Source organism: Cyprinus carpio, unplaced genomic scaffold, assembly GCF_018340385.1.
Source record: "Cyprinus carpio isolate SPL01 unplaced genomic scaffold, ASM1834038v1 S000006530, whole genome shotgun sequence".
In the NCBI taxonomy this organism is placed as follows: domain Eukaryota; kingdom Metazoa; phylum Chordata; class Actinopteri; order Cypriniformes; family Cyprinidae; genus Cyprinus; species Cyprinus carpio.
The window spans coordinates 1,163,805-1,176,713 of record NW_024879195.1 but is presented as its reverse complement, the minus strand read 5'-3'; the positions used below and the strand labels follow the sequence as shown (position 1 = coordinate 1,176,713).

The 12,909-nt window shown below is 35.1% G+C and overlaps 1 gene segment (V, D, J or C); it reads right to left on the bottom strand.

The window, feature by feature from the left end:
- LOC109068660 overlaps positions 1-12,909 on the bottom strand; it is a 133,741-nt gene that overhangs the window by 31,362 nt on the left and 89,470 nt on the right. The window contains 1 exon segment of the C gene segment in view: positions 12,350-12,676. Coding sequence covers positions 12,350-12,676 — 327 coding nt within the window.

Genomic DNA, 12,909 nt, shown 5'->3' with positions numbered 1-12,909 from the left:
CGAGTCGGAGGTGAAAGATCTTTCTCTTTCTGTTTGGAGCCGACATGCGCCTGCACATGACAACCGAACGAAAGTCCAAGTCGAGTGATAAACTAATGCTTTTTGTTCTCATAGTTTATCTATTAAGGCTGTATTATTACGATTTCGTAGTTCGTATCATGGGATTCAGGTTTGCACAATGGGCATATAACCTATCACCATTATGGGAAGGCTGTTTCTTCCATTTCAAGGGACTTATCTGACGTATATCATTTTGTTTTGATAGTAGATAGGGTCCGAGACAAGGCTAAAACAATCAAATCTTCCACAATATGCATTTCAAAACTCAGTTGGTCATATGCTAACTACATCTTCGGCTTCGCTGGAGGACTCGTGACTGTAAAAGACATAAATGTAAATAGTTTTCACCACTGGAGGGCGCAAGGGTCAGCAAGATGCAAAACAAGTAGGCTACATTTATGACCTTGCATGAAGTGCATTGGAGGACTTTTGCTTTTAGCGCCATATGCATTCAGGAACTGAGAATCTATATGAAATAACATATATATATATATATATATATATATATATACAAACCCGAATCCAAAAAAGTTGGGACACTGTACAAATTGTGAATAAAACAGAATGCAATGATGTGGAAGTTTCAAATTTCAATATTTATATGACATATCAAATGTTTAAACTGAGAAATTTATCATTTTAAGGGCAAAATAAGTTGATTTTAAATTTCATGTCATCAACACATCTCAAAAAAGTTGGGACATCTTGTGTGGCATCCTCTCTTCTTTCTTTAACAGTCTGCAAACGTCTGGAGACTGAGGAGACAAGTTGCTCAAGTTTATGATTAGGAGGCTGTCCCATTCTTGTCTAATACAGGCTTCTAGTTGCTCAACGTCTTAGGTCTTCTTTGTCGCATCTTCCTCTTTATGATGTTGCCAAATGTGTTTCAATGAGTGAAAGATCTGGACTGCAGGCTGGCCATTTCAGTACCCGGATCCTTCTCTTCTACGCAGCCATGAGTTGTAATTGATGTAGTATGTGGTCTGGCATTGTCATGTTTGGAAAATGCAAGGTCTTCCCTGAAAGAGACGACGTCTGGATGGAGCATTATGTTATTTTAGAACTTAGGTATCTTTCGCATTGATGGCGCCTTTACCAGATGTGGAAGCTGCCCTGCCACCGGCACTCATGCAACACCATACCATCAGAGACGCGGCTTCGAATGAGCGCTGATTACAACTTTGGGTTGGCCCTTGTCCCTTTAGTCCCCGGAGACATGGCGTCCCAGTTTTCCAAAAAGAACTTTCATGTTGTACGTCTGACACAGAACAGTTGTCCACTTTTGCCACAGTCCCAGTGTTAATGAGCCTTGCTTCCATTCACAGTAAGCATTCCTGTATGTGATTCCAGTGCCTCTAAGGCCCAAGATCACGGCATCCAGTATGGTTTTCTCCGGCCTTGACACCCCTACGCGACAGAGATTGTTCCAGATTCTCTGAATCTTTGGATGATATTATGCCACGTAGATGATGATAACTTCAAACTCTTGCAATTTTTCTCTCTGAGAAACTCCTTTCTGATATTGCTCCACTATTTTTCGCCGCAGCATTGGGGGAATTGGTGATCCTCTGCCCATCTTGACTTCTTGAGAGACACTCGCTACGCGGAGAGGCTCTTTTTATACCCACTCATGTTGCCAATTGACCTAATAAGGTGTGCGATTGGTCCTCCAAGCTGTTCCTTATATGTACATTTAAACTTTTCCTCGCCTCTATTGCTACCTGTCCCAACTTTTTTGGAAGGTGAGCTCCATAATCCCAAATATGAGCCCATATTTCCGGCATACATTTCAAATGGCCTCACTCAACATTTGATATGTTATCTATATTCTATTTTGAATAACTCTAAGTTTATGAGATTGTAAATATTCCAGTCCTTTTTTATCGCACAAGTTGTACATTGCCCGACTTTTTTTGGAATCGGGTTTGTATATTTTAAGAATTACTTACCTAAAGACTTTATTTTTTTTAAGACTTCATTACCCAGAAATTTATCAACTTTTTAGTATGCTAAATGTTAAGAAGTGTCCTTTTTAATAAACATTTTTATTCGTAGTGATTGCAAAAAGTTGTAGCATATAATCGTTTTTTCAAGTTTGGAGGTGTCCAGGTACAAAACCCGAATATTAAATGTACAATAGCACACTGGCATAGTCCTCACTGTAAAAATTTAAATAGACAATCTGCTATAGTGTAGAAAATTGGAAGTACCTAGACAAGACTTGTCTACAACTGTTAGTATGATATATTTACACAACTATCAATACATAATTCAGAAAAACACGTATAAAAGTCAAAACGTGATGTCCAAATCAGTGTCTGAATAATTTTTTTGTCCCAATTTTAATAATTTAATAATATATATATATTTATATATATTGCAATTTCACTAGTATCCATGTATGTAGAATTTTTAGGGCGATTGTCACAGTGTCACTTTATTTTGCTATCCTCACTTACTAAATGATTATAGTGTCCTGCACCTACTCCTAAAAAAAATTACATTAAATATAGATATATGTTGGTTTGCCTGTGCATAATTCTTGTTAAAACCTCAAAGTAATTCAGTCAATGAGCGTGAGTGATTTTATTCTTTAATGTCTTTGGATTAACATTCAGAGCTAGTACTAAATTAGGCGTGGTTTACTTTAAGAGATGATGAATCAAGCATATCCAAATCAATAATATACAGGCATCCGATTTTTTTCTCAGAAAGCTAGTTTAAGTAGTGGTAATTGTTAACGGCAGAGAGACACGAAATAAACAGTATTTTCGCGAATGACATCCTTCACTTTCCAAGACGGTTATTTCGACATATTTTGTATGTATGTGTCTGTATAAGAGCAAAAAGAGGCAAACCCCCCCTTCGTGTTCAAAAGCATTTTGGACGCGCCCGGCCCTGATATCCCGCTACACTTGGTCGGGACCTTAAAACTGGGCCCAAATAGGCAAATAGGGCTGAGTTCCTGGCCGTGGCAGAGGTCATTTGGGCCAGATTTGGCCCACAAACATCAAGCCGGTTTTAGTGTCAGTAGGGCCATGTGTCTGTGTGGGCCAGAATCCGGCCCAGTGTGTGGACAAAACCGGTTTTTAGGTTGAGGTCTGGCTTTTTGCGTGTGTGGCAGACTATGGGCCTATAACCAGCGTGCCAAATGTGCCACTTTTCTGAAGGACACGTCCTGTGTAGATCACCTTACTTTACTGTCAGTGGTTTGTTCTCTAAAAACTATTTGAGTAATGGACGCCCATACTATTTCAGACAAACGTAATATATATACAATACAACACATTTATTTGTACCTACACGGACCTGTTATGAAGCTGCAATGTTATTTCGATTTTTTTTACATTTTTTGTACCATGTGCCTCTGTGGGACACCATGTCCTTGGAAACTTTTTTGGAATCACCACTACAAAATGTTTTATGGCTTTGTTGTGATTAATATTGGGACACCCCTAATTAGCTATTTTTTTAATTAAAAAGTGCCAGTTAAGCTACATAATCATAGAAAATTTTGCAAAATGTTGTCTTGCTTACCACTAAATGACGGTTAGCTTGGAATAGCAATTCATCAATTAATGTGACAGAAAAGGCTTGTGAACCGTCCTTTGGTGTGATAAAAAAAAAAAAAAAAAACAAAGTCCTCCCATTGTGACACCTGTAATGTCAACACCACAGGACAAATTGCTTTAAAAATCATTTTAAATAATTAAATAATATTTGTTTAACTCCTTTTTTTAATACTTTTTTTGATAATTTTCAGTGTCCTTAAATCCAATATTACATTCATTAAATTAAGCTCTAATCATAAAAAAAAAAAAAAAAAAAAAAACAGAATCTGTTAGAATATATGAAAATTTCGACTTTTTAATAAAAAAAAAGTTCAAAGAAAAAATGAGTTAGTTCTCTCTGAGGCCACAAGCTAGTTAGTTTTTTTTTTTTTTTGACACCCCAGTGGGACCAGAGGGGCTCCCATACCTTTCACCCTGCTTCTAGCATTGTTATCCATTCTAATAAACCATGGAACCCTGCCGACTAAACAGTGTTGGCTCTGTGTCAGATTGCTTGGTTTGGTTTTCTGTATTCTTCAGTTCTGATGGCCTGCTGCACCCAGCAGAGTCGGAAGGTGAACCTACTGTAAGACAACATCTCAAGAGCTATTGACCACAGACTATTAACAGTAAGTCAACACCTCAAATATACAGTAACACTAGTGGTCAACAAAAGCTTGAAGTTGATACAATTTTGTATAATTATCTTCCTGCTCACCTCTTGTATTTAATTATTTTGATTAAAATATGTAAAAAGAGTAATATTTGTGGAAATAGTTATTGCAATTAAAATAGCTGTTTTTTCTTCTATGTTTGAATACATTATAAACGTAATCTTATTCCTGGGATGTGCAGCTGTATTTTCGAGCATCATTCCTCCCGTCTTTCCGTGTCACATGGATCCCTCAGAAATGCTGATTTGCTGCTCAAGAAACTTATTCTCAAGCGTTGAAAACAGGTTTTGCTGCCCGAATTTTTTTTGTCGGACCCCGTGATTGCTTTTAATTTTTTCAGGATTCACAGCATTGAATACAAAGTTGTCAAAAGACCTGCATTTCCTTTGAAACAGGCTGGATTTTGAAACAATTTGATGCATGTAACGACTCACATTCAAATGTTCGTCCCAAGGAAAAACGCATCCAAAAAAAAACAATTTCCGCACGGTCTGTAATTTTAACATTGATCGTAATCGAATGTTTCTGTTTTTTAGCAGTTAAATCAGCATATTAGACATGATTTCTGAAGATGTGACAATGAAGGATGGAGTAATGATGCTGAAAAATCAGCTTTGAATCAAAGGATAAATGAACATTTTAACATAATATCACATAGAGAAGAGTTGTTTTGGAATTGGTACTTAGTCCACAGTGGTACTATTTTTACGTAATTTGAGATTTCAATAAATGGAGGCCGTGGTGAGCATAAGAGATTTTTATATAAGGCATAAAAACTCTTACAAGCACCCCAAACTCAGTGAAGGGTTGATGTAATTCCAGTTATGATGTTCCTCCCCAGTTCAATTTTATGAAAATGTATTAAATGTTACATACTCTGGCATATGCAGTCCATTCTATAGAGACTGGGGTGTCTGTTCCCCAAAAACGACCAGGACAAATAACAATGAATAATGTTTATTAAGCGTGATCTAGAAAAATTGTATTTTCAGTTTCTAAACCTACTAGATCTTAAAATAGTACTCAATGTACTCCCTTGATGAAATCGTAAAAAGTTGCACATTGCCTGAACTGATTATGAAACAGCAGCTATGCTAATCTTTCTTCGCCTTTGCCTTCCTGTTCCTGCAAATGTCCATCCCAGGGTTATTAGAAACTGCACAGCCACAGAGGACTTGCATGGAACTTGTTAGGACTTCAAGATGATACCAGTACTCAAAAAGACTTAGATGATGGGCAACTATAGAGATGGACATACAAAATACCGCCACTGCAAAAAAGGTAATGTTAATTTGAAAGAGCTGTGTCACAGTATCAAAGGCTCCCTTATCAGTCTGCTTTCAGTACTGGAGAGTAAAGATACATTTTTTTTGTTTGATGTTTTGTTGTTTTGAATTTTTTATTAGTACATATTATGTTATCTTGCACATTTTCTCTCCCCAACCGATTCTAATTTGAAAGAAGTTTAGTTTATAATGCATGTTCGCTACTCCCAATTCAGAAGACTGAAATCAGCCTGTGTATCTGAATGATTCTCATACTACATCCTCTCTGCGAGTCTCACAGAGGATCCATTTACAGAAGCCTGTTTCGTAATGCTTGTTTATACCTCAGGGATTACTCCCAAACCGCAAGACTCTACGAGCGCATCTGGCAATATGGACAAGGCTTGATGCGGCTGGCAGCTGCAGCCTGTTGTCACAACTCACGCTTGTCTCTGTATTAACACAAATGTAAATTCAGTTTTAACTGCATTGCTAATTTCACATTAGAAGAAATGAAACATTCAGCACAATTTTACCACTTGTTCTTAAAATCCTAAATACTTTAAAAAAATGGAATAAATTGTCGTCCTAAAAAAAACACAATAGAAAATTGAATGGAATTAAGGGTTATAATGGGAATTGTATTGGCTTTAATGTAAACTATCTTATATTTGATGGAATTCTATTGATGGGATGTATCTGGCAGATGGGAATAATAGAACAACAGTAATTATATTTGGAATAATGCCAAAACACACTACAAAAAGGAATTTTGTAATTGTTTTAATGGAAATTTCTGTGATGGGTTCTATTGTTTTTTCGTTTTTTGTTGTTTTTCAGCAGGGTACGAAAACCCATACTGTGCTGCAACACTACTTGACAATATTAAGCTAAAGCTTGACTTTGCAAACTTAAAATCACAAATCAAATCGCAACTGCCCTATCTGTCAAAAAAATACACATTAGATATTTGCCCCCAAATCGCACAGCCGCAATATGTTATGTTGATATACGTCATGTGTATATGTTGTCTTTTTCATTTTCTAACTGCTTGTTTTCTTTAAAAAAAAAAGAAAGAATAATAATACTAGCTTCTCTAATCTTTTGGTATTCATTATATATATATACACAATAACAAAAGCAAAAAAAAAAGGACCTCTAAAACTAGCTTGTTCTTTTCTTTTCTTCTTTACTATCGTTTTTTTTTATTTATTCTTAATAAAATAAAAAATAAAAAAACTTGCTATGTGTACTGTTTTAAGCTAACAGACGTTGTTAAAACACTTTCTATATCATTTTTGCTCTTTTGTTTGGTGATTTTTGTTGATGCTTCCATTGTCCTCCACTTTTGTAAGGTGCTTTGGATAAAAGTGTCTGCTAAATGTAAATGTCATGCCTTAATGTGTATTTAACTATATTTGTGTAATGTGTATTTTATATTTTTAATAATGTAAATGTATTTGTTTTATATCTATACATGCATTTGTATTAATGTATGTATATTATTTATTCTATTCTTTTTATTTTATTTAAGCAGTTTAGACTACATGAGGTTGTCTTTATCTTTATTCGGATGAATTACATATACTTTTGTGTCTAGAAAGGGCTTAAATATGGGCCATATCTAACCCAGAAGTCAGCCACAACTGAGACGGATCTGGGCCACATCTCAGATGGCCTGGCGTGTGGTGAACCTCTGGGCCAGTTCGTGTTGCCCATGCCATTTGTGAGGAGCTGCCCGCTGCGGCATGGATCTGGTACAGTTGTGGTTGGCTTGCTGTCAGACACAATTAACAGGGCCAGATTTGGCCCAGAATTTCACCCACACCTATTTGTCTGAGATGTGGCCCAGATCTGGTTTCACGGTGGGCTGACATATTATATACTCTGTTCCCCAAACCTAGCTTCTTTTTTTTTTTTTACACCTTTATATTCAATCAAAGTATCCTACCTTGAAACAAAGTATCACATGTTTCTTGGAAAAAAAACTATTAAGCAGCAGAACTGTTTTCCAACTATGATATAATGAATCTGAATCATATTAGAATGATTTCTAAACGGATTCATGTGATAATGTCACCCTATCGAAAAATTCAGCTTTGCATCACAGTGGAATAAATGATATTCGAATTTCTCAGTATATAAAGCTCAAATAATAAATTGTATAAGACATAAACAATATTACTTTATTTTCTGCTAATTGTGAATAATTCTATATCACCATTCTTATATAAAAAATTACATTTTTGAGGATAAAAAAACTGTACCATTGATAGTGAAAAAAAAAAAATAAATGTCTCAGGCTCTTGTAGGTGAGCAAAGTGAAGAAATCTTCTTGTACTCAGAAAAACTCAGTAAAAATCACTTACAATAGTAAGTTCCCAAACTTTTGGTCTGTACTGTATATATATGTATATGTATATGGTTATATGCCTATAATGTATATGTATATGTATACATGTATATGTATATATATATATATAAGAAAGTACATCTTTCATTATATTCTTTCATATACATCTTTCTTTTACATATTACATCTTTTCCAAATTAAATGGTTTTTTTTTTTTTCATTTGTGAATTACGCATTATAAGTGTAACAATAAACCATATATAGCATTAATATATATAAATAAAATATAAACATTAATAAAGTGTAATAAAATAGTCGTTGCTGTCGCTTCGGTTTTAAATTTGAACATTTTAACCTTCCTAAGAATTGTTAGTCATCAACATGAATGCCAGTTTCACTTCAGCACGGGTCTTCTGTGAGAAAAAAAGAGGAAGAAAGAAGAGACCTGAATACCGTCACATAACGCTCTCGAACCTAGAAATCTTATTTTGACATTCAAAAAATTCCTTCGAGAGTATGGATACTTAGTCCAAATGAAAACACTCGCCCAGCATATTTGCCATATCATATATCAGCAAAGCAAAGATTTCTGAGGACATTAAAATGAGTTTATTGCACACTACGCCAGACCATGTCTCAGTTTTAGAGGAAACACATTTTGGATAGACCACAAAATGTAATTCAAGTGAAATCTTAAGGTGTATTAATGAGAAGCTGCAACATATTAAGAGGATGCTGTTACATTTGTATCAGATCACACGAATAAACCAGTGTTTGTAAAATGGGCATTTTACACACATGACAATTTGTTTTGAATTATTTGCAGCTCATCATGCTTGTTAGGAACTGCTGCACATGGGTTGTTCACGTTTATTACTGTTTGGGCTATTCTTAATAACAACAAAAAAAAAAAAAAAACAATTACTTGGAGTGCTTGACAGTTTGCAGCTGCTGAATGTGAGATGTTCATCTGCTCTTGGGATCCCCAGAGCATCCCCAGAGATGAAATATTTAAATACAAACACCCACAAACAGACAGAGAGAAAACACGACACAGTAAAATGTGATGTGAAACACACTGCAATGCACATTTGCATTACCTAAATTCCAGCTTTTCTAGGGGAATTTGATCGGCTTGCACAGTTTGAATCAGTCTTACAAATACATAAAAATAACTGTCAAAAATGTAGAGTATCTTTTTCATATCTGTTTGCAGACCATGACTCTTCAAATATTCCAAAAGGTGGTTCAAAAGCTATATTAATCTGATTTGATTTATAAATTAATCAGAAATCTACAGATGTGTTTGCGCTCATACTTTAAGATAAGCAGCAAACACATCAAGATTGAGGTCATGGCTGTATATTCTTTTACATAATATTCTCACATTTTAGTGGAAGTGAAAGTGAAAAGTGAAAGTCGTGACATTTTGCCAAGTATGGTAACCCCATACTCAGAATTGGTGCTCTGCATTTAACCCATCCAAGTGCACACACACAGCAGTGAGAAGTGAACACACTTCAGCCGTGGGTATTGAGGGTGAAGAGAGCGCTGTTCATTAACTCCCCTCCACCTACAACTCCTGCCAGCAACTCCCTTCGGGTTACAAGTCAAGTACAACTTATAATGTTCGGGGTTCAGACACACTTCCTCTGTTTAAATCTAGATTAAAAAACACACCTCTTTGGCCAAGCATTCAAATAATGCATCTCATAATTTTGGACTGCAGTTATATCTCATCAAATGTGCATTATTATTCTTTAGCTTGGGTTAAACTAATTAATTTTACTTGGCTGGAACAGCAGCTAACGCTAATTATGTCTCTATTTGTTTCTCTCGCTTTGCCACGGGATTTACATCCGTGGTAACTAGGATTTACACAAGCTCCAGTCTGGATCCAGAACACCTGAGAAGAGATGATGCCAACCCCTCAGAGGACCTCAGATGATGCTAACCCAGAGACAACATACAGAAACTACCACATTTTGCTATAAGTTTACGTCTTTTATTGATTTTTCTGAACATTTCTGCCATATGCACATGAACTGACAGTCACCACTGATAAAGCTACTAATAAATATTGTTGATAATTATTTTTATGTAAAGTTTTTTTGAATTTTTTTGTTTTGTATTGTGGGATATTCAAATAAACTTGAATTGAATTGAATTGAAAAGTCCAACTCTCTAACCATTAGGCCACAGCTGCCCCATTTTAGTATGTCCTGAGGGATCTCTACTAATATCACAGTATATCTACTGAAAATGCAAGATAATGTCATTTGTAGTAAGAAGCTGTTATACTATTCAAAAGAGTAAAATCTCATTTTGACAGAGATATAATAAGACTTTATTGATATGTGTACATATTTGTCAGTGTCTTCAAAAAATGTGAGCACAGAAGCAAATTATGCAGTTTCAACATCTCAGAAAGCCTTTATGTTTTTTAGACAAGCGTACAGAAAGACAGGAATAGACAGAGCAAAAGAGAGATAGAGATGAAGTGGTTTATTTTCCTTTTTTGATTTCCAAATACATTAGAGTAACATTTAATTACATTCACAAAACAAAATGAGAAAACCTTGGGGTCTCCACAAGTTCTTTTAACAAAATCATCACTGCTTCACCTGGGAAATATATATATATATCTATAGTTAAAAACAGATTAAAGATATAAAACAATCTAAATTGAAGCATACATATAAAACTAACAACATACAGTAAAAGTTCCAAAAGGGCCTCATGTTACTTAAAATGCTCTGCACGATATTTAATAATATTTGTATTACCTTGAAGAAACTGAGCACAGCGCTGTAGGTCAAAGAGAAGAGGAAGAGGAAGATGAATGAGGTGGCAGTGGACCAGAGACTTCTGAACTCATCCTCCTCAAGAACATCTTTTATTGCTCCAGAGCAAAAGCCTGTCTCTGGCTCTGGTGGCTCATCTGAAAATGAAAACACATGTACAGGAGACATATGTATGGTAAGCACATGCTGCGACACATATATGAGAAAATAAATCATACATCCTGAATTTAAAGTCCAGTATTTATTAGACTTCTAGTTAGTAACACTTACGCACATGTCTGCTTTACGTACAGCATACGTGTTCTCGCATACATTCATTTGCACACACAACTGAGTGTACACTGAAGAGACAACATACACATATTGTAGTCCTGTCAGTTAGACATTGATAGTGCATTAGAACATACACTTTATATAAAATATACAAATGCATATTATTTACATTTATTGTATGCTTATCAAGTAACTTACTATGTTCAACTGGACATACTAAAATACAAGTGCACATAAAAAAATATCTCATACAACATCTGTATGTTTTATTAATTGAAAAAGGCCAATAATTCCTTGTGTGATTTTAGTGTTTATCTTTAGAATTGAATCAGTGGCTTTACTAGAGACAGACACACACACACACACACACACACACAAAAACGGGAAGCAGAAAGTGAAGCACACCAAGTTTCTGAATAGAAAAAACAATGTGAGAGCTGGACTAAATCATGCAAACAAATATTTATTGCTTGTAAAACAACACAAAAATGGCATGTTATATTATAGACTAACAGCAGTACAGTAAGCATAGAACAAGACGTAAAGAAGCTCTATGATATCATTCTGACAATGTTTTCATGTGACCATATTTACTTACATGCAACATGTAAGTAAATATCAAATTAAACATTTAGTCTTGGGTGTAATTTGACTTTGATGTTTGACCCATGCAGTAAAGTGATACAGACAGAGAGACAGAAATATGCACAAAAACCAACATTGAAGACACTTTACATAATCTGATGAGAAAGCAACAGGACAAAAGCACTGAAACACTGAACAACAGATGAACAATGACAGTTTGGAAATCCTTGCACATTAATCACATGAAACTTCTTTCTGTTTACTTTGGCTTGTTGACACTTGTAATGGAGCTCTTCTATTGTTCATGTTGGCGTGAATGACTGCACAGGTGATGACATTATACTCTTCTTTTGTCATTGTTAGGATGCTGAAAACAGACGTGGAGCCATTGTGATGGATGGGAGCACTGGTTGTGCCCTCTATGTAAGGCCCATCACCCACTGTCAATATTACATAGACATCGCCGAGTTTAGGGCTGGTGACCTCACACACGAGAGAATGATCTTTGACGTTATCTGGTTTGTAAATGGTAACATTGGGCTTATTTCCATCTGAATTGAAGGAAGTAATAAAGGTTAACTGAACAAACAGAAAAACACACAATAAAGTATAACAATAGTGTATCAAAAGTAATCTTTTTGACAGAAATAATTTCAAATATGCTTGACCGCAATATTTTATTATATTTTTTTTGCCAGGCAATTAAATTATAAGCATCTACTGAATCATAAATGAACATAGAGCCACAAAGCTGATTATTTTGAACAGTTTTAAACTGGCTTACCTCCTGTTTCAAAACGGATCTCCTGCTCGATGTCTCTGTTATTATTTGTGTCACGGATGGTGCAGATGACCATTTCACCATCAAACCATTTCTTTGTATTAATGATGACATCGTGAATTCTTTTAAATTGTGAAGTGTCATTAGAAAATTCAACATTCCCTGTTGTGATATTCTTATTGGGCACACTTTCATCCTTCACTTTACATGATACTGAAGTATCTTGCACTGTATTTTTTACATCTCCAGAAACAACAGCTTGCAAGACAACTGTATCATTAACAAATAGTATTTTCTGAATTGGTGGCTTCACCGTCAGTGACAATTTAGCTACAAAGAAGAAACAAAGTAAATATTACTTAATGTGTAAATTTGATGTCATCTGTGATATAAATATCTAATATATATATATATATATATATATATATATATATATATATATATATATAAATAAAATAAAAAAAAGTGTTACAGACAGAGACAGAAAATATGCACAAAAACAATATTGATATATACTTTACATAATCTGATGAGCGAGCAACAGGACAAAAGCACTGGAACAC